Raw genomic sequence first — 20,591 nt, forward strand, 5'->3', positions numbered from 1 at the left:
ACATTCTTGCTTTGCTCAAAAAATTTTCTAATTGTTTTCGTAAGAATAAAAAGTTTATATTACTATTTTCAGTCATGAAATAAGATTTTTCAAGTATTTTTTACAATCATTGAAGCAGATCTTAAAAATTACGCTCGAGCCATACCACTAAGACCAAGAAGTAAAATTGATCCATCAAATCGCGGTTACTAGGAAACGCAAATAGTATATAGTGCCTATGCCTTTGCGGTGGGCAGGTGTTACTCGAACGGAAGCAAACTCTGCATAAATCCATTTTAATTGCAAATACTAAATGCGTAAAAGTGAATTATGCCGACGCATATTGAAATCATTGACAAAGCAAGTGGCGAGAACAACCAGGTGGGTAAAACAATGAGCATATATACATCCATAGATTTAAGTCAAGTTTGAGAACATGCACATGCATGACAAGAGACAATAATGAGATAATGAAGTAAGAATAAATAAATTAAATATATTAATATTACTTATCTCCTTGTAATAAAATAAAAATGGTTTGTGACATGATGCTGTAAAATCCATGGATTTTAATAACCGTAATGAAACTTTTATTACGAAATAACTTAGTCTATTGGGCGTTTTAAAAATTAATCAATTTTAAAGTAAGACGTTAATAAAAGATAGATATTGCAAGCAAGTACAAAAAGTAAAATTTTGCACGCTAGAAGGGCCAAATAATTATTATCTTGACAGACCATGTCAAGGGAAGGTTAATAGAATGTTTATAGACTACTTACTTTATTAAATTTAATGCTTCATTTTACTATATTCAGATGACAATGCTAAAAAACGAAAAGAAACTACGCATAGTAAAAAAATATATAACACACTTTTTTTTTAATTTTCAAAGAGCCTCGTATGTTTCTTGATGTGTTACAAAATTCAACAGTTTCTCTTGCATTATATAATGCTCTTTGAAAATCTTTATTGTCGTGACAACTTCCTGAGGCACAAAAATTGCATGCATATTATATCTCATCAGAAGTTATCTGCACATCTCTATTAAAGTTTAATACATAAGATCAGTGATTCTCAAAATTTCTAATATAGTTATGGCAACGATACCATTTGACAATATTATTGTTTATAATAACTTTTTAAAACTTTTTACTAGATGCAGATGGTTAAATACCAGAATAGTTATAGACTTGACTCTAAAAATGTTTTTAGGCCGGATACAGTGGCCAAACTCGTAGAGGCGATTATGACTGAAAATTTTGAAAATTTTACCTACAATTACAAAGAGTCAGTTAAAATGAGCGTTGATACTGCAGCTGAAATCAGGAAAAAAATTCAAACACTACAGTTTGATAGGTATGTACAAAGATTGTAATCTAATAATGAGTTAATATTGGTTTAATTATTTTAGGAAATATAACAATAATGTTAATTGATGGTTGTCTTATATATGACTATTTTCCTCTGAATTTCTTTTTTTGCAAGTATTGAACATTAAATTTAAATATTGTATAATTTATTTTAGGTACAAAATAGTTGTGATTGTTACAGTTATCGAAAAAAGCAGTCAATCGTTGGATTGTAAATTTGGCTTTCTTTGGGATCGTCAAAAAGATAATTACACGTCACACACGACTGAAGGACCAACATTTTTTGCATACTGTTGTGTATGCGCTGTTTATTATGAATAGATAATTTTTAGTATTTATAAAAATTTTTATTAGTTATTGCTATCATTAAAAATTACTGAATTTAATCAGAATCAACATTTTAATTAATATATCTATGTAACTACAAATATTTCTAAAACAAATTTGATTAATTTAAGTACATTTCAGTTTTTTTATTGACAATCAAATTAAAAAAATTTTTTTTTTCTATTCATGCGGTAATATTATTCATTAGGTATAAAAATTGTTCACATATAGATAAAATAAAAATGTATTAAAAAATATTGAGTACTATTTTAACAATGAAAGTTTTATGTAGTTAATAAATAAATCAACCCCTTGATATTTAAGTAGTTTTTAATTTATTTTATAATGTAAGGATGATTATTCTGATTGTGAGATACTTATAAAATTAAAAATTTTTTCAGATTTTTTAATTATTATGCGGGACACTAATTTTTCATTGTCAAATAATAAAATGTTATTATGTAAAATACTCAAAAATACAGTGTTCCCCCCAAGTTAGGAGTTATCTATCATCAAATTAAAAGAAAATCGTTGGACAATAATCAAAAAGTGTTATGAACATTATTCACATTAATTTTTATGTAGGGAATTTTAGAAAAATAATTACAAGATATCTTTTAAACTTTTGATAGAAACGACAGTGATTTGATGATGAATTTATCAAATAAGTGTTAAACATTCGTTGACGTTCAGTTTTTATTTTTTAAAATTATGAACTGTAGTTACATTAAATAATAGTATTTAATTAGTTAAACTGCTATACTGTGTTTCTCCTATTTTGTTCCAACTAACCAACTTTTTATTAAATTTTTAGAACGTGTTACCTTTCAGTAAAATATATTTTTGTTTTATTTTTACACATACGGAAATAATCCTACACAGTATAAATGAACATTCTTTATAATTTTACTACGTTCTTCGTAAATTTTTTGAACTGAGTACAGCAAAATTGCACTCTACGTGTTAATTATTGAATACGTGAAAGAAAAGAATACGAGGACTCGTATTTCAAAATCATAAGATTTTAGAGCATAAAACAGTTTTATTCTTAGATGTGTTGGGTCGATGTTTGCTGCACTAGGCGCTTTGAATAATCCGTTCCTCAACTTATCCCTCACACACGCTTCACTCCGCGCTTCACCTAAAATAAGACAAACGAAACCCGTTAACCCGGCTTTTATAAAAATAGACGCCAGTACTATGGTCACATGGTGCCAACTTCCAACTTCGGCCGAGAAAAAAAGAGAAGTCGACAAGCCAAGTACAAAGAGACATTCCGACAGAAGTTGGCCAACGACGAAAACCTCCACGAAAATCGTCACTTTTGGAGGACAAAAAGGAAGATCCAGCGAAGCAGAGACGGACAGTTATGTCCCGCCTGGCCTCATCTTCAATGCCTTTGTCCTATTGGACTATGCAGGGAAAAATGAGAAAAACCAGGTCACGCGATTACAATTCCCTCCGCACCGGCAGCTGATCCTCAAAAAGACGTACTTAGTCCTCGCGTGCACGCGTGTCTCAAAGGAACAGAATAGGTATATCTACACACTCCGTCGAGAAGAACAAGAGAAGTTGAAGGCGCGACGACAAAAAGAAGTTGCGCTCGCGTGCGTAGAGGAGAGGAACTTAACTAAAATAGCGAGCGCTTCCTATCGCTCGAGCAGTCCAGATGCGCAGGAAAGATGTGCCTCTTCTTCGGTTCCTTTATCTTGCGTTTACGTGTCAATGTGTATTGTATTTCTAAGCCTACGTACATTTACGTGAAATCAGCACGTATATACCATAGGTAATGAATACAATATTTGGGTATTTTTCGTCGTTTTAGGAAGATGATGTTTCGGAAGGTGACGATATAGACTCATGGGTATTTTTTTGTTACTACTTTTTTTTTTTTTTTTAATTTATTGTGCGAAAAGGTCGATGGTACAGGTTTCTTTGAAAGTTTAAATTATCTATACTTGGACAGATGTCACGTTTTACGTCCCTACGCGATTATGAGGTTTTTTTTAGATGTGATGGTCGAGTGGCTGAGCAAGTATTGTTATGATTGTTAGTAATTAAAAAAAAAAAAAAAACACACATTTTTTTACGCTCCCTCATTAGTGACAGGTAAAAATGTTCTATAATATTTTTTCTCTTCAATATAGTCTCACTAGTTTAGCTTTTAAGAGACAGTTGTTGATTCAAAAGAAATGTAGTTTTTTCAACGTTATTTTATTTTATTTAAAAAAAATATTTTTATGCCTCAGGAACTGGCTTAATTTATTAAATATACCTAAACTTTTACACACAAAATACGACTTTTATAATATATAATAATAATCTGGTCATCTCTCAACGATAAATCATAAAATTGTCTAAAATACGGATTTTGGCAACAAAGCGTCAAAAATCCGAAATTCAGTAGCAACAAAATCGACTACCCCCTATGAAAGCCCCATGTGACAGCTGACACGTGTCGTTACACACCCCATCTCTCCATTATTTCCAAGAAAACTGTCAATCCCATTGTTCGGCGTTGTAACATACGAGACCTTCAATAACTGACACTCGCGCCTCTCCTTGACTTTGCACAAAAAAAAAAAGAAAAAAAAAGAAAATTGATCACCCTAGCCCTCAAATCGTCAAATTTACGAAACTACACTCTCCCCTTCCTGTCCCGAAAAAAAAGGTATCTAGACGGCAAAAATCAAGGTGTGCACCTCAAACAACGCGCGCACATAAAAATATTAAAAAAGGGGCACGCATGACTCAAAGCTCATGCGGTAGTTTACGACATTTTCGAAGTATCATCATCATCGATGACGTCGAGCCGAGTGCAGAAGGTCATTATTTTTCGTAAGGGTTCATTGGATCGTTGTGACACACTGTAGAGCACACGAAAGCACGTCAGAGAGTTTTTACTGCATATCTGCTTCCTCGAGTTAGGCACAGTCTATAAAATGTTGTACTTTAGAGTCGAGACATGATAGGGGTTTGGAGATAAAAAAAAAGGGCCGTAGATTTGTACGCAGGAAAATGCATCTTGCGATGCTGCATCTGGTACGCGGGTTTTTTGGCATGAGGGTCTCTGTGTGCGGGTTAGGGTAAGGCAGTTTGGTGCTGATGTACTTGAATGTAGCGTATTCTTTCACGCGCAAAATTAGGGGTGAATTAAAAAAAATAATTTTCAACGGCTGCCACTGAGAGTATTTTTTTATTGCGCTCTTGTAAACGTGTTTATTGCTTTTTTTTGTGTTTTGTAATTTTATCCTTTATTATTCGTGTAGAAGTTATGTTCATTTTTAACTTTATGCTGAGCCGTTTATTTCATAATAAATGTATTGACAATTTTGATAATCCAAGAATTAGAACAAGTGGTCAACCTTACTTAATATTGTTATTATTAATATTATTGTTATTATTATTATTAATGATATTATTATTACTAATATTAATATTATTATCAGTATTGTTATTATTTTTAAATCTTTTCATTACAATTATAATATATTGTCCATTATTATAGTATTTTTTATAGAAAAATTATAATATAAATGCTTTTATGAAATAGATGACTAGCACTTGATTTCAATTAATTTAATTACTCAAAAAATTTTCGTCACGCAATGATTGAAAGTTTTTCATGATTAGTTATGTCCGAGACGTTTTGCGTGATCTCAATTATTGTAATTTTATTTTTATACCCTCTTCAGAATAATTTTATACTTTAAAGTAAATACATTAATAATCATACAAAAACAATTTTTTTTTTTTCAATTAAAAACGTATGTGCCGTACAAGAGAAGTAGTATAAAATTATAAAATACAATAAAAATTTACGAACTATTCTATGTATATCATGAGTAGAATTTTACATTCGCTTTAAATAAATACATTTTTATACGGGTACTTATTTTTAAAGGTCAAACTATTACTACTTTATCATTGTTTAGGTTTTACATCAACAATAAAACACCACTTGCTTTTTCTCGAGCAAAAATTTTTTTATTTATATACTTGTATGCACACTTGCACAAGTATATAAATAAAAAAAAAATTTTTGCAAGAAAAACCAAGTGGTATTTTATTGTTGATGTAAACCCTAAATAATGTTGAGGTTATCAAAAAACGAGCAAGTGGAAGTTCCGAAGGAGTTACTATTTCCTATTATTACTTTAGATCATTTTTATACCACATTGCTGCCACATTTTCATGTATTTAGTGTTTAAAATAAGCAGGGAAATCAGTAATCCGATCGATCGCATAAAAAACCTTCAGTCGTATGACAACCGGTCGTTCAGTTTTATTCAAATTAATTAACTGTACTACAAAAAATAAACTATTAGACATCATTGATAAATGCAGCTCTGCCAATTTTTAAAAAGCTTCAAGGTGAATTAACATAGTCAACTACCGAACATCTTATCTGTATAATTAGTTTTCACTAGAACCTTGTTAAAGCTTAATCAAGTTCCAAATTTTTATAATTTCATTGTTCAAAATGTGATACTTGACTTGTAAAAAAAAAAAAAGTTATGTTACAGTAAAATATATACTACCGTATATTTGTCTGCTAATTTTTAAAATTAATTAATCACTAAATACAACAAAAAAATCGCTGCTAATTGATTTGTGCAAAGTTTTCTTAGACTCTAATTTTCTGCTTTTTTTCATGAATTGCTTATTCAAAAAATTTAGAACCTTTGCCATTAGTAGATTTCATTAGCTGTTTTAAAGTATAGGAGTAGATAAATTTTTTAAATTAATTTTAAGAGACTAAACAATCGTAATACATCCGAGTAATTGCACCTTATTGATTGAAATAAAGAAGGTAATACTTTAAAATACATTAATCATTTTCGATCTAGGTAAAAAATTTTAAAAAATTAATCTATTAATATAATTGAATTTTAATTTCCAGTTAATGAAAATAATTGAAATGAACTGTTCAAAAACTTGTGCAAAAAAAAATTAATTGTATGAAAATACACGATTCATACTTAAATGCGTGAATTATTGTTGATACGAAGGAATACAATTTTAAAGTCATAATCGCATAAAACTTCACTATTTTTCAAATTATACAAAAATCACACTGGCTTTATAGTTGCCAGTGCTTACAAAATCATTTATATTTTCAATCATATTTGATACAGAATAATTACTTATAAAAAAAAAAAAAAAAAAAAATTTCCTCCTTAATAACATAAAAAAGTTTACTTTAAATTAATTTCAATTTCGTAAGTTATACTTGTAAAAGCAGGTTTAAAAAAAGTAATGGTAATTCTTTTTTCGTCGCACTAACAACATTGATACGAATGTATCTCCCAGTGACGTCTTTCCGCAAAGTTCTTTTGGCACATGAAGCACTGAAACACCTTCTCGGCCATGCAGTTGTCTATAAACTTCGCCGAATGACCAGACGTTTGTGAAGAAGATGGAAGTTCATGGCTTGGTTCATAAGTTGGTACATGCCTCGACAGATCACACTTGAGTTCACTGATGGCCTGAGAGTTTGCTGGACCACTGTATAGCTTATCCTCTATGTCGGTGCACTCATGCGTTATGAGATAATATTTTCTGGAAAAGTTTTTAGAGCATTTGGAGCAATTGAAGGGCTTCCCCTCGGTATTGGTGCTCTCATGTAATGTAGGAGTACCTTCCCTGGAAACACTATTGGAGCAACTGGAGTAGTGGAAGGGTTTCTCCTCTTTGTGGGGACGCTCATGCGACATCGGATGGTCTTTTCTGGAAACATTATTAGAGCTGCTGGAACAATGGAAGGGCTTCTCCTTTTTGTGGGTACGCTCGTGGGCTGTGACATAATCTCTTCTGGAAAATTTTTTGGTGCATTTGGAACAGGGGAATGGTTTTTCCCCCGTGTGGGTGCGCTCGTGCGAAATAAGATGATGTTTTCTGAAAAAAGATGTAGAGCACTTGGAGCAGTGAAATGGCTTCTCACCTGTGTGGGTGCGCTCATGAGATATTAAATGAGAATTTTGGGTAAAATTTTTGAAGCACACAGAACAGGAGAAGGGCTTCTCCCCCGTGTGCGTACGATCATGATGTACGAGATTATATTTTCTGGTAAATTTTTTGGAGCACTTGGAGCAATGAAAGGGCTTCTCGCCAGTATGGGTGCGCTCGTGAGTCCTGAGGTGACACTTTTGGCTGAAATTTCTAGAGCACCTGGAGCAGTGGAAGGGCTTTTCCCCTGTGTGGGTACGCTCATGAGTTGTGAGATTACATATTCTAGAAAAACTTTTAGAGCATTTGAAGCAGTGGAAAAGCCTCTTGTCAGTATGGGTGCGCTCATGAGAGATGAGATAGCACTGTTGGGTGAAACTTTTGGAGCATATAGAGCAATAAAATTGCTCTTCTCTTGAGTGGATCCGTTTGTGTTTTGCGAGGTAACTCTTGCAGCTAAAAGCTTGCGAGCACACTAGGCACTTGTGGAGCTTCTCCCCTGGTTGGACAAAATTACTGCAAGAGGGAATAGTTTTTTCGGAATTATGAGGTGTGTGCTGCTCTTGCTGCTGACAGTCGTCCATTTTTGCACTGATTTACTGGGGAATTGTACAATATCTGGTTTTTTTTGTGTATATTTTCAATAGTTTCTTTCCTTATCGTTGTTCTCGATTCATGAAGTGGTCAAGTGATATGATGGATTACACTAGTGTTGAATTCACGGCAGGACTCACTGATTTGATAAATTTTTCGCTGTTTATGAATAATAAGATATTTAGATTTTTATCTAGGACCTTAGAGTTAAAGAATCTAATGGATCACAGTAAAAATGTAATTTGAAACTGAAAACTCTTACCTTTGGACTGCCAAGTTCACTGCTCGTTGAGAAATAGTTGCATCTAAGATTTACCTTAACGCATGTAACTGATACTTATTAACCTATACGTAGCAACAGAAACTCAAGCAACAAATTTTTATAATATCCTGTGTAAAAGCTTGTACACCGTCTGTGCGTGGCAACTGGCAAACAGCGAATACTTTTACAATTTAATATTCACCTAGTCATTACAAGCGAGTTACTGATATACATTAATGGCTTTTTAATAGGCATTTTTTACAAGTGTGAGGTATATACTAGTCACTTTTTAAGACACTCTGAAAAATTAAAAAAAATTTATTTCACTTCATGTGAATATACGTGAGAAGTATAAACAATTCTAGATAATGTCGAATACAAAAATATTTGAAAGCCATTTTTTAAAATTCTGTCATACCACTTGATGAGATCATGGATATACATAAAAGTATAGATCGAACATAAGCATCGGCTGGTGGCCGGAAACTAAGAGAAATATTGGTTTGATAAGATCAGCGCTCTCTTTCTCTCTAATCCATATATAAATGTGGCGTACGACTAGTGTGGCTAATTACAATGAATCCCCCAAAGCAGTATCTTTCTTTTTAATTTTTGACCTAGGTATGTTGGGTCTCTATTTTTACGTGTCTATGGATGAGATACGTTTATGCAACAACAAGTGGTTAGCTATTTTTAAATGCGTCTATACGCATGAAAAGTCATACTTATGTGTGGTTTTACATCGGCTATATAATTTTTCTCTTCCCATAAGTATAATTCACCTGTGTAAACTCAGTATTTACTGAACCTCATGTATACAAAATATTTGAACTTGTGTATTTTAATTATTGAAAATTATAAAAATTTGTTGCTTTTTAAAAATGGACCAGTGACTTAAAGTCTTGGGTAGTTAAAAGATATGAAATTCCTGAGATACAACTGATAAAGTACACATAGAACCATCTACATAAGTACACTCGCTCGCACGCACAAACATACATTTTTCTCAAATATTGGAATACATGGAATATTAATACTTGTGTAACAAATTTTTTTTTTTCTAAGACTACTAGTAAAAAAATAATACAATTTTTTTTTTTTAATACAGAAATTTTTCGTTTAATGAAAAAATCCTTACATTAGTAAATCTTTTCTTACTCCATTTTCATAATATTATGTTTAGAGTAACACACCATTTTCAAGTTTCACTTCTTCCAAGGGTCAGACCTACACTTCGGTTTTTTGTTACTTAACACATTTTTAGAAAAAATTGTATTTTCAATCGATAAAAAGCTTTCAACATAAGAAATCAAAATTCAAGCCCACCACACCCGTCATGTCACAAAGGCATAACTAATAGGGCCAGTCGTGAGCGACAACTAATTTCCATAAACGCAAATCCCGGGCTGCCCGACGTACATAGGTGTACGCTATAAACGACAACAGTGTGATATTAGGCGCCAAACTACAACAATGGATTTAATACACTGCACACACCCCACGTATAAAAGAAGCGCGGTCTGATGTCAACGATTATGTCGCTTCGAGTTTCAGAAGAGTCGCGCCCCTTGCACGCTTCCCCCCCCTTTTTTTTTTTTTTCGAGCAAACTCGTCCTGTATACACCCATAAATGGGGGTTCTTCTCTTCTCGAGTGGCGATACCACTTCACGCACGCCATAGATAAATAAAAACGACTTTAGCCCTTTATCTCTCGGCAGGGACCATTATTTGTACATTTGTTCGTTAAGGTCACACAGACAGCAGCAGCAGCTTGCTAGGCTCTATAATTATTTGAATAAGTCGGTTATTTTTGAAAGTGTGAGTTTTAGATGTGGAAGTGAGCGGGTTTGTTTTTGCTGATACGCGAGTACATGATCAATTTTTCTTTGGTAGGTGTGACATACGGTTTATCACTCTGATAATTTGATTTTCAAGTTGTTTTGTAAGTACAAAAGAACCACAATTTAAACTTGTTTATATTTAGTGATGTTGGTTCTATTGAACAATGTTATTATATGATAAACGAATTGTCACTTTACTACTTGAAGAAAACTGTATTAAATCACGCTTGGGTTTTGAAAATTTAACGTAAATTCCACTGTAACGTTTCTGTATTCAAAATAACAAAAAAATTTTGATTAAAATCGGAAGATAAAATATGTCTGTACGTCTGCTCTAAGGAAATAAACTAGAGCCATTTATAAAGACTATGAGCTAAGTAATCAAGAGAAAACACGTCTTGAAAAAATTAAAAAACTTCCGTCCTATTGCTTAACTTTTTATATGTTACTAATAATATTTGAGACAGTAAAATTAAGGATTTTAAATAGGTTTTTTTTTCCAACACACAAATTGACCATTTTTGTACTGCATCAGTCTTTTTCTCATCGAGGAAAAATCAATGTAATCACACATTATTCTAAATGTTGGATCTAGGATTTCGAGAATTTGTAGGTTCAGATTAGGGTACGAATAAACTTTTCGAGATAGTCCTTATATTATATTCTCTTGATACATATTTTTTTAATTTTTACATACCACCACCATGCAACCCATGAAAACAATTAATCAACTTGAAAAGCAATGAACCTCATCTATTTTTTATTCAGCAAAATCAACCAATAGCAATAATATTTTTAAAACTCTCGTAACGAGTACTAGAAAGAGTAAATATCGAACTCTCATTTGTCAATGCACTTGTTGAAGTACTTGATTCTGGTTTTTGAGTTGGCATCCGACTGGAATGCGTGAGCAATGTAAAAACAATGCTCAGTGTCCGTCTCCAAGTAGTTGACACTGGAAAACATGAACTCCTTATACAACCCATTCAACTCGACTCCGGCGAGCTCGACCTCCCTCGACACCGTCCCGTTTGTAGTTAGCCACTGCACCCAGACCGGAGATCTGAAGCAAAATATCCACTGGTTCTTGCAGTATATGACAATGATGCCACCAAGGCGCTGGTTGAATATCTTGTGCATCCACTTGTGCAATTGAAAGCGGAACGGGATGACGTCCACTTTGCCATTCAAGGCCAGTTGCATACACGTCTGCGGATCATCCATAACTTCGTTGGCCTCGTGGCATAGCGTTAAGTACCCGTTGTCATTCGAAACACTTACAGAGTTTCGGTTACCAGTTTCGTATCGGTATTGACTGGCCAACACGGTCTCGGAGCCGTTGTAGCTCACATGACTGATGATCATGGTTTTCATGGAACTTATACTTTCGACCAAATCAACAAAGTACCAGCCACTCTTCGGATCGAGTTCGTCCACTACCATGGCTACTGCGTAATTCTTCGAGCGAAACTGGACGAACTTGGAGACTTCGCCACCTGAAAATAATCAAAGGGTCATGCAGATTACCGTACTTTTACCGGAATATGAATTTGTTATTACCTGTGCGGTTGAAACGGATCATACACGAATTTGGCTGCTCGCCGCACATCACCTTGCTACTCATGCATACGCTCACGCCGAAGCGATCGACAAGGACAAGAAACTTCCCCTTCTTCTCGAGTACGTATTTCTTGTGGACGATGTCGAGGCTTTCCTCGTCGACGAGACTGACCCATCCGAGCCGTTCTTTGTAACAATTTGATTCCCATACAATCACGATCGTATTCTCCAACACGTCGGTGTAAAGTAGTTTGATTTCGCTTTCGCAAATAATGTTGCGAGTGTTAGGTACTGTTATGTTCACGATTCGGTGGTTTTCGGTGCCATTCATTATCTTCAGCGTGAACTGCAGGTCGCCCGTCTGGGCCTCTTTTGTGCTGTATCTGGTCATGTACGCGAGGTTTTTCTTGATATTTCGAGATATTGCGTAATTGACGAACCCCAAATCCTCGATGTATTCGTAAGTGAAATTCTGCACTTTGACTGCCTGCGCTGCGAAGCACAGCAGACCCACGGCCGCTATGGCTGTTGCAAAAGTTGGCATCTTTCGTTTGGTGGCTCAGACCTGAGTCCTGAATACCTATGAATCGAGAGAGTATAACCAAGTAAACAAGTACGTAGATACGCTTACGTAAAAAAAAAAAAAAATGTGAGTCCACGAGCCAAAGGATTAGCCGTAGTGTTTTCAACTTGAATGAACTTGGGCGAATTTTCTGACTTATTTTTACCTGCTGAACACGATTGTTCTAGAAATTACGAACAACTTTTAACATTAACGAATTTAGTAGGGAAAATTATTCATTGTCAGTGTAAAAAATGGCATGTTCGATCTCATGTTGACACGTTCTTAAAATAAAATATTTTGCAAAAAATTCGGGACGTCCTGAGAGGCAAAGAATTATCCAATGACATTTTTTTAAATTGTCGATTTTTGTCAGTCAAAGCCTTGAGGTGTTGATCAAGTGATAGCAATTTTTTTTTTTATAGTAAAAGCTCATTATTTTTTCAAAAACTTTTAATGCATTACTCGTACCATGAACCTAGCACCAAACAACGTGTTCAGAGCAAATCGAAATACGTAAGAAAAATTTAAGTGGATCGATACATACAAATGAACAAAAGGACGGAAACAATGGATATGTAGGATGAATTAAAAAAAAAAAAATTAGAATCGAAAATAATGTTCAAAAACTGTTTAGCATACCAACGACAAGTTGACACGTTGTAGGTATGCACCACGCCCAGTATTGTTATCACCAGGTTTACTGGATTTTTCTTTGCCCTATAGTCATACAAGTCTGGGCAAACGTGGAAAGGTTCGAGTTTGTAGGGTTAGGGAAAAATATGGAAATACTTAGTTAAGGTATTGTAAAGGTACACAAAAGTACATTTATAATACAATAAGCCCAGAAACGACTTTATGAAATCAAAAGTATGAGAAAATATACATCGAGTTGGAGAAAAAAAGTGACGCGGAAAAAAGTTATGTTAGATCCTAAAAGTACTCACCCTCTATCCGACGCTTGACGATATTGTCTACACTCTCTCAAAAAAAGAGCCCGTCCACCTGTTTACTGCTCAGTGGTGTACGTGACCCATATTAAGCTTGATCGAAGGTATGAAAGACGCCGATATTTCTCCCACTCAAAAATTCTCGCGTCATTGTACAAAGAGTTTATTATAGTCCTCCTACGTAGGAGTCACATTTTTTTTAAGATAATTAATATATAATTGTTAGTTGACTGTAGTGCTTACCGAAGATTTAAATTCAGAAGTATTTTTCAAACCAAAGGTTCTTGCTTGTGAGTCGCACAAAATTAGTTTGGTGCACTTTTTAATTTTTGGTAATTTTTCAAGCAAGTAAAAGATTTTTTGACTAATAGCCGCGTTTTAAAATGATAATATATATTGATTAGTTTAATTTTTTGTTTCAAACAATAATTTTTTTGCTGATACGTGGTAGAAATATATGTGGAAATGTGGATGGATAATAAAAAAAAATTGTATTTCTTATCTAAATTTTTGAACAAAAGAATAATTTCTTTGTGATGTCAAACACATAATGTGATTTTAATGTATTTTTATGACGATTTTTCTAATTTCTTACTGATATCTGAGAATTTTTTTTCTTTTGAAATTTTGAAAATTACATCGTTAAAACTGATTTCCTGAACAAATTTATTCAACACAAGCCAACTGCACAATGCAACTCTATAACTTAAATTTTTTAATCACACGACCACTAGTGCTCTATGTTTTATTAACTACAGATGTTTAATTAAAAAATGAGTAACTAAAGTGATAAATGGATATTGTACTATATTATTAAAAATATGAAATCGGCCACATGGCATATTTTCGAGCGATTACTGATTTCGTACTTTATATTCGTTATTTATTATTGGTAAAAGTTCCAAAAACATCACTAAACTCTCAGAAATTTGTTTCATCAATTGTTTCAAAATAAAATTATTTTTGACTAACGAAACACTTTCATATTCGAACACATCATTACTAATTTAAGAACAAAATCGTAACACACGAATACAAAATAAAATACTCTATACGAATTCTTTTGTTCTACGACTCATTATCTTCCAAACTTCCCAAACGCGTATACTTCCAACTCTAAAAATAAGAGCATTTTCGTTTGATAACTGCAAAAACAGTTGAAAAATCCTCCATTTTCATTTCACAACTTCCACAAACAGGACTCCTCCCTCACCCCCCCCCCAAAAAAAGGGTGAATAAAAAAACTCACAGTCCGAGCGTGTAGACCCCGTCTGACATCAATAGGCATTTTACAAACCCGAAAAACCCCCTGTATAATATACCCAAGCGCCTGCTACATGAAGTAGCAAATAACGCGCGACTTTCGTATATATGACCACTTCTCGGTCCGACTTCTGTAGCCTATTGAAAACTCCACAATAAAACGGAATAATGGCAGGAGAGGCCCTTCACTGCGGGACCATACGAGCGCACGCCTCTCGCATCATTTATGCAAATGACTCCTAATGCTCGCCAATGCAAACACCTATGTATAATATGGCACACGTTGTATATGTATATATATACACATATACGCACAATAACCGGGGTGTATCCATACTTATACGCTGGCCCAAGTAGCGGAGAGCGTGTCCGTCCTGTAGGTACCTAAAAGGAGAAATAAAACCAGATCTAGTCGTAGGGGCGCGTCGGTCCCTTGTACGTTCTCCTCCTCTTGTCCCAACCGACGCTTTAATTAAGGGCCCAGTCAAGGATAGCCATTGGCCTCTCGACTCCGATGCCCGTAAAGTCACTGCGATTATTGTGGCTATCATTATATACCATTTTTATAAAAGTGGGCGCGCAAAAACTCGTCCTTTGAGGGGGTTTGACTCTCTTCCTTTCTTTCTTTTTCAGAAAGGAGAGTTGATTAAGTGTGTCCTGCGAGGTGCGATGGAGTTCGACTGTTGTCTTGTCGTTTGGATTAATGTACACGGTATACCTGCATTATTGTGACTTGAAAAACCCGAAATGAAGAGTTGGTTGGTCATATGTTGGGGTATTAGGGGTTTGTAGTGCAAATGATATGTTGAACGGGATTAGACGTGTACTTTGGATGGTGGCGAGAAAATTTGCGAATACATGCAAGTGTGTCATGCAAGTGTGATGGATGTGAAGAGCATTACCAGTTTTGTCTTGTGTTAATGCGAACACGATAGATTTTTTTGCTTTATTAGAGGGTAGTACAGCAGGAAAATTTGCAAATCAATGATCCTACGTTTTTTTGTGGGGAAAATTTATGAAAATAAAAATACTAATTATTTTTATTATTATTTAATACTACGCTATAGTATAAATAATTGATTTATTGATCGAATACTAATGTATAATTTGTCGATATAAAACTAATAGTAACACAGTCCTGCATACATTTTTTTGTTTATATAACAATGAACTATTAAAATTTATACTTTCAAAGGAGAGAAGTTAAAAAAAATGAGAAGTACAAACACGAATATCGAGAGGAAGAGTTCTACAAAACTGATAATGTGGAATAAAAATAGCTGGTGTACGAAAACCTGCATGTTTGATACATAGTTTTATTTTACTTATTATTTTTAATTATTTTAAGGTATTATTTAATTTTAAGTATTTTTTATAAATGAGTCTGTATCCCTAGAGTGTAATAGTCTAACCTTGATGTGTCAAATCCAAAGAAAAATTACATTTTATCGTAAATCTTTTTTTTTAAATTAATTCCTGACATGGATACATCAAAAATTGAGTGTGACAGCGTATAACATCCCAAAATTTTATTTCAAAAACATACGATCATCTCAAACAATATTGCAAAATATAAATTGAAAAATAAAAAAATTCAAAATTCCCATAATTTTTCCGTTAAGTGAACCGCCCATCTACATAAGATTTGATTAACTTTATATTTAATTTTACATTTCAAAAACTTTTGAGATATCAAATTATTAGTATGATTTAAAATTATCAGAAACATCAATAAGAATTTTTTAAATGATAAATTAAAAAAAATTTTTTTGTTAGTATTATTTTTAATATTTTTTAAGATGATGTTTTTCCACGCAGTTAGCAATGCGATGTTTAATACCAAAAAAAAAAAAACGTAAATGGTAAAAAGAGCATAATAGGGTATAAAACAACGTTAAACAACCATTTACTCAAAATTTAATACTATTACTCTTTGGAAATCTAAAAAAAAAACTTAGATATTTAATATTAAACGCACTTCCACAAAATTGCATTAAAAATTCGCAGTATTGTTGTTCCCAGACTATCGCATCCCAGAAGGGTAATTTTTTTTTTTATTACATAGTATATGTTCCTTCACATCACAGATTGGGAATTTCCATCGAAAGACGAGCTTGGAAACCACCGAGAAAATACCACAGACAACCGCTTGCATACTGTTTCTCACGAATACGTGCCTACTTTGCATATACGCGAGCGACGGACCGAATCGCACCGCAAAAGTGTACATAATCCTACACTTGGTATGGAAAATCAAAGGATCACGACCGCCACACCGCATCCGAGGTGTACATTTGTGCATATGCGTATTTTTTTACGCTACGTTGCTGTCTCACGCTCGAATTTTATAAGAAAATGATGAATAATTTTGTAATCTGCAAATATGAGTTTTATTTGTTAAAATTGATCAATATAAATATTTTTTTTTCTGGATGTATACTATTTATAGATTATACAATTAAGATTGATTGTAATTGATTCGACATTCCTTATTACTCTTGAGCATAATAATTATATTTCACTTGCGTGTTCGCACTTATATTTATGTAACGGATCGTAACAATATTCATACGATACAATGAATCTGCCAAGATGCAGTGATTGGCTTTCAACCTATTTACTTAGCTTTTTGGTATTTAGTAAAAATTTTTTATTTTATTGCATTCTTCAAACACAGTGGACCAAGATAGGTCTCAATGTACTAAAAAAAGGTTTAATAAAACAAAATAAACGTTTTTAAAAATATTTCTTTTTTACCAGTAAAAAAATTACATTTTATCGCTGTGGTAAACTACGGGATTTTTTTTAACTCTAGAACTGTACGTAGTGCACAGCCAAGCGAATCACACAGACTAATGTCAGTCACACACCCTTTCATTGTGCCTCAGGTAATTTATGTTTCCTGAAACATAAGAGTATCACTGATCTTACATTGCCTGGTTTTTTTTTTTTTTTTTTTATTTCACAATGAACTCCAGATAGAAAGCGTCTGTACGTAATAATTTTTTTGCCTCAGCGTGAAAAAGCAAAAATTTTCAGCGAGTGTCTCTACCGTTAGCGCTGACTTTAGGAAACAGGATGTTTGTCTGGGGAACAGTTACGGTTAAGAAATCGTGTTACTCGGTGCCGAATGTTAATGACCTCGTCCTATAAATATACATTACGACATTAATTTGATTAAAATTACGTTCTAATGTTAGTTTTTGTGATGCTTACTGAGGATTTCTTTGGATTACTCCATATTTTTGTTTCAAGCAATGGTAGACTTCATCAGTCGAGTGGCATATTAATAGCAGGGATAGTATTAAATCTCACTTATGCAGAGACCTTTGTTTCGTATTTCATAAATAGTTATTACCTATTACGAGGTACAAGTTTCTGGTATTACAAGTGATTATTTAAAAAAATTATATGTGCCGTTTAATATAATAGTTATAAAAATTCTAATCAGTTTTTCTTTATTTATTTTTTAATTAATTTCTTATTTACTTATTAAAAATTTACATAATTATTGCTGCTTATTTGTAACATTATTTTATATTAGTATTTATCTACTTACAAATAAGTTTATTCACAACTACATTTATGATACAATATATTTTGCGTTTTATAAATTAATTTAAATATTAAGGTAAGTAGTAGCACAGCTGCAAAGTATTATTGTTGTAACAAGCACCCAACAAGTGGAAAACAGTAAGATTACGATATTTATCGATTCGTTTTTTCACTTGTATAACTTTTCTATGAACTAAACTGATGAATATATTATTGTGAGATAATTAGTATTAATTAAAGGACTAAGAAAAAAAAAGAAAATAAATTAATGAATATGTAACTTGGTTGGAAGATTTAAGAAAAATTTTTCAATTTTTTAATACAAAATATTAATATATTTATAATCTTCAAACCCTCAAACTTGGTGTACATACTATACATTTAATCAAATTCTGTTGTGTAAAATTTACAGAGGGAATTATTACATTTTTCAATATTCGTTTTCAAGATGATGAGTCTTAAATTAGACAATAAAAAAAATCAATTAATCATCGGGTCTTGATTTTGTATTCTAGAGTGAAAAAAAAAAAAAAAAAAAAAAAAAAATCAATCACCCAGTCTCGAAAAATACACATAATGTTTACCAATGACAGCTCACAAATCCATTATAATAAATCTTACGGAAGGAAAAGGGTGTAACGCGCTCCCCCAAAGTCGTGGAAGCGTGAAAAATTAAGTTGAATGATTTTCCAGTCGCAAAGCCGAGTGAGACCTCAAACAAAAAAAAAGACGTGATTAAGACGAACGAACGCAAAATACCCGAAAATCACCTACCCTTTTCCCTCCCTTCGCTCCTACGAAAGAATGTACGAAGGGTGCTTGGAAATGAAAAAAAAAAAAAAAAAAATCGGTAAGGCGCAAGAGCGTCACCTCCGATTTATAAACGTCCCTTTTCCTTGACGGAATCACGGAAGGAGAAAAAGGGAGTGTGGAGGGACAGTCGAGCGAAACGCAAATAATGAAAGTGCGCTGCCGATGCAAGTCGTTGGCCGCCTCACCCAAATGTACCCATACGTATACGTTCATATACGTATAGATTATACTATTGGGCGTGTACACGTGTAGCAGAGAATATAAGGAAAGACTCCTGTCGAGCGTAAAATCACTTCCATGCACCGGTCGACTGTCCACGCTGCTCGTCTGTGGTTTTTGTTACTTGGGGTGTCGATTTTTTTTTTTTTTTTTTTTTCTGAGGTGCACGAAACTCAGACGTGCCCAGTAATAAGTGGATTTGATTGCCGTAGGAGTGGCATTTTTAAATACTTTTATTAGTTTCAGCCAAAGGACCATTTTTCACTCCCAGAGAAACACTGGATACACCTAATTGTTTGACATCTGCTGTGCTTCGTGGTAGTGCATCTATACTCTAACTCTAAAAGTAAAATGAACGATTTTTGTAAGAAAAAATAATTTTTAATCCTTACCTAATGCGATTACTAATTATTAAATTATAAAAAAAAAAAAAAAACATTTCCATGACATACATAAAATTATAAAACAATTCGTAAATTAAATAAAATAAGTCATAAATTAATACGGATGAAACTTATTTTTGTCAACCATCGTACTGATAAAAATTATGACAATCTTATTATACAGTACTGTTTACTACGTGCAAACATGACAAACTAAGATGTCTTTATTGGTGGATATTGCAATGTTGTTGTACTGAAAACTACTTAACTTGAAATGAAGACTAGATTCCGGACTACAAAGGAATGGACGTTAATAGAATCAAGTTCCAACGAGAATCGAAAAAATAGTTGGTTCTTGAAAAAAATGAAGTACTTCTAATAAATTGTGGTAAGTTTTGCGAGAAATAAAAAATGTAATGCAATAATTTTTCTAACTAAAATGTGTAGTAGCTGTCAAATCAATGTACCTATAAATATGTCTAAAAGTAGAGAAACGAAAAAATCGATAAAAATCTGTATATTATACCCTTAAGGGACTTCGTACCAAGCGAATACTCCTACTCGGATATACAGTTCATTGAACTCAATTCGTGTAAAACTTCATTTTTACGATCTTGAAAAAAAAAAAGTAAAGTCATAACGCAACACGTACTTCTGTAACGATCTTCAAGTAGGGTCAAAAAAACTTAACGAGCAGGAAAATCTTTAGCACTATGTACTCATACATTGTACGAGAACCGACTTGAGGATCGATTTCGGCGAAAAGTCATAAAACCCGAGCCAACGCCGAGAGGGAAAGCGACGAAAAATTGCTTGTCCCCTTCTTCCCCACTGTCCTTCGATTTTTCTCTCTCAGGCTTAAGACATTGTGTATACATTGGTCGGGAAACGTGATGCCGTCACCACCATCGAGTTCCGGTTCAAACCCTTAAAACAGGATTATACATATCCTTCAAAGGGCAT

At 33.4% G+C, this 20,591-nt stretch overlaps 1 protein-coding gene across 1 annotated transcript; it reads left to right on the top strand.

Moving 5' to 3' along the window:
* The first annotated feature begins 309 nt into the window (after positions 1-309).
* On the top strand, positions 310-1,670 carry LOC111643549 (dynein light chain Tctex-type protein 2-like). Its single transcript, XM_089588514.1, has 3 exons — positions 310-360; positions 1,136-1,335; positions 1,505-1,670. Exons 1-3 carry the CDS (start codon positions 310-312, stop codon positions 1,668-1,670), a joined length of 417 nt encoding a protein of 138 aa, XP_089444640.1.
* The last annotated feature ends 18,921 nt before the right edge of the window (positions 1,671-20,591 follow it).

Source organism: Copidosoma floridanum, unplaced genomic scaffold (assembly GCF_036245765.1).
Source record: "Copidosoma floridanum isolate Cflo_tuat_1 unplaced genomic scaffold, Cflo_Japanese_pri ptg000007l, whole genome shotgun sequence".
Taxonomy (NCBI): Eukaryota; Metazoa; Arthropoda; class Insecta; order Hymenoptera; family Encyrtidae; genus Copidosoma; species Copidosoma floridanum.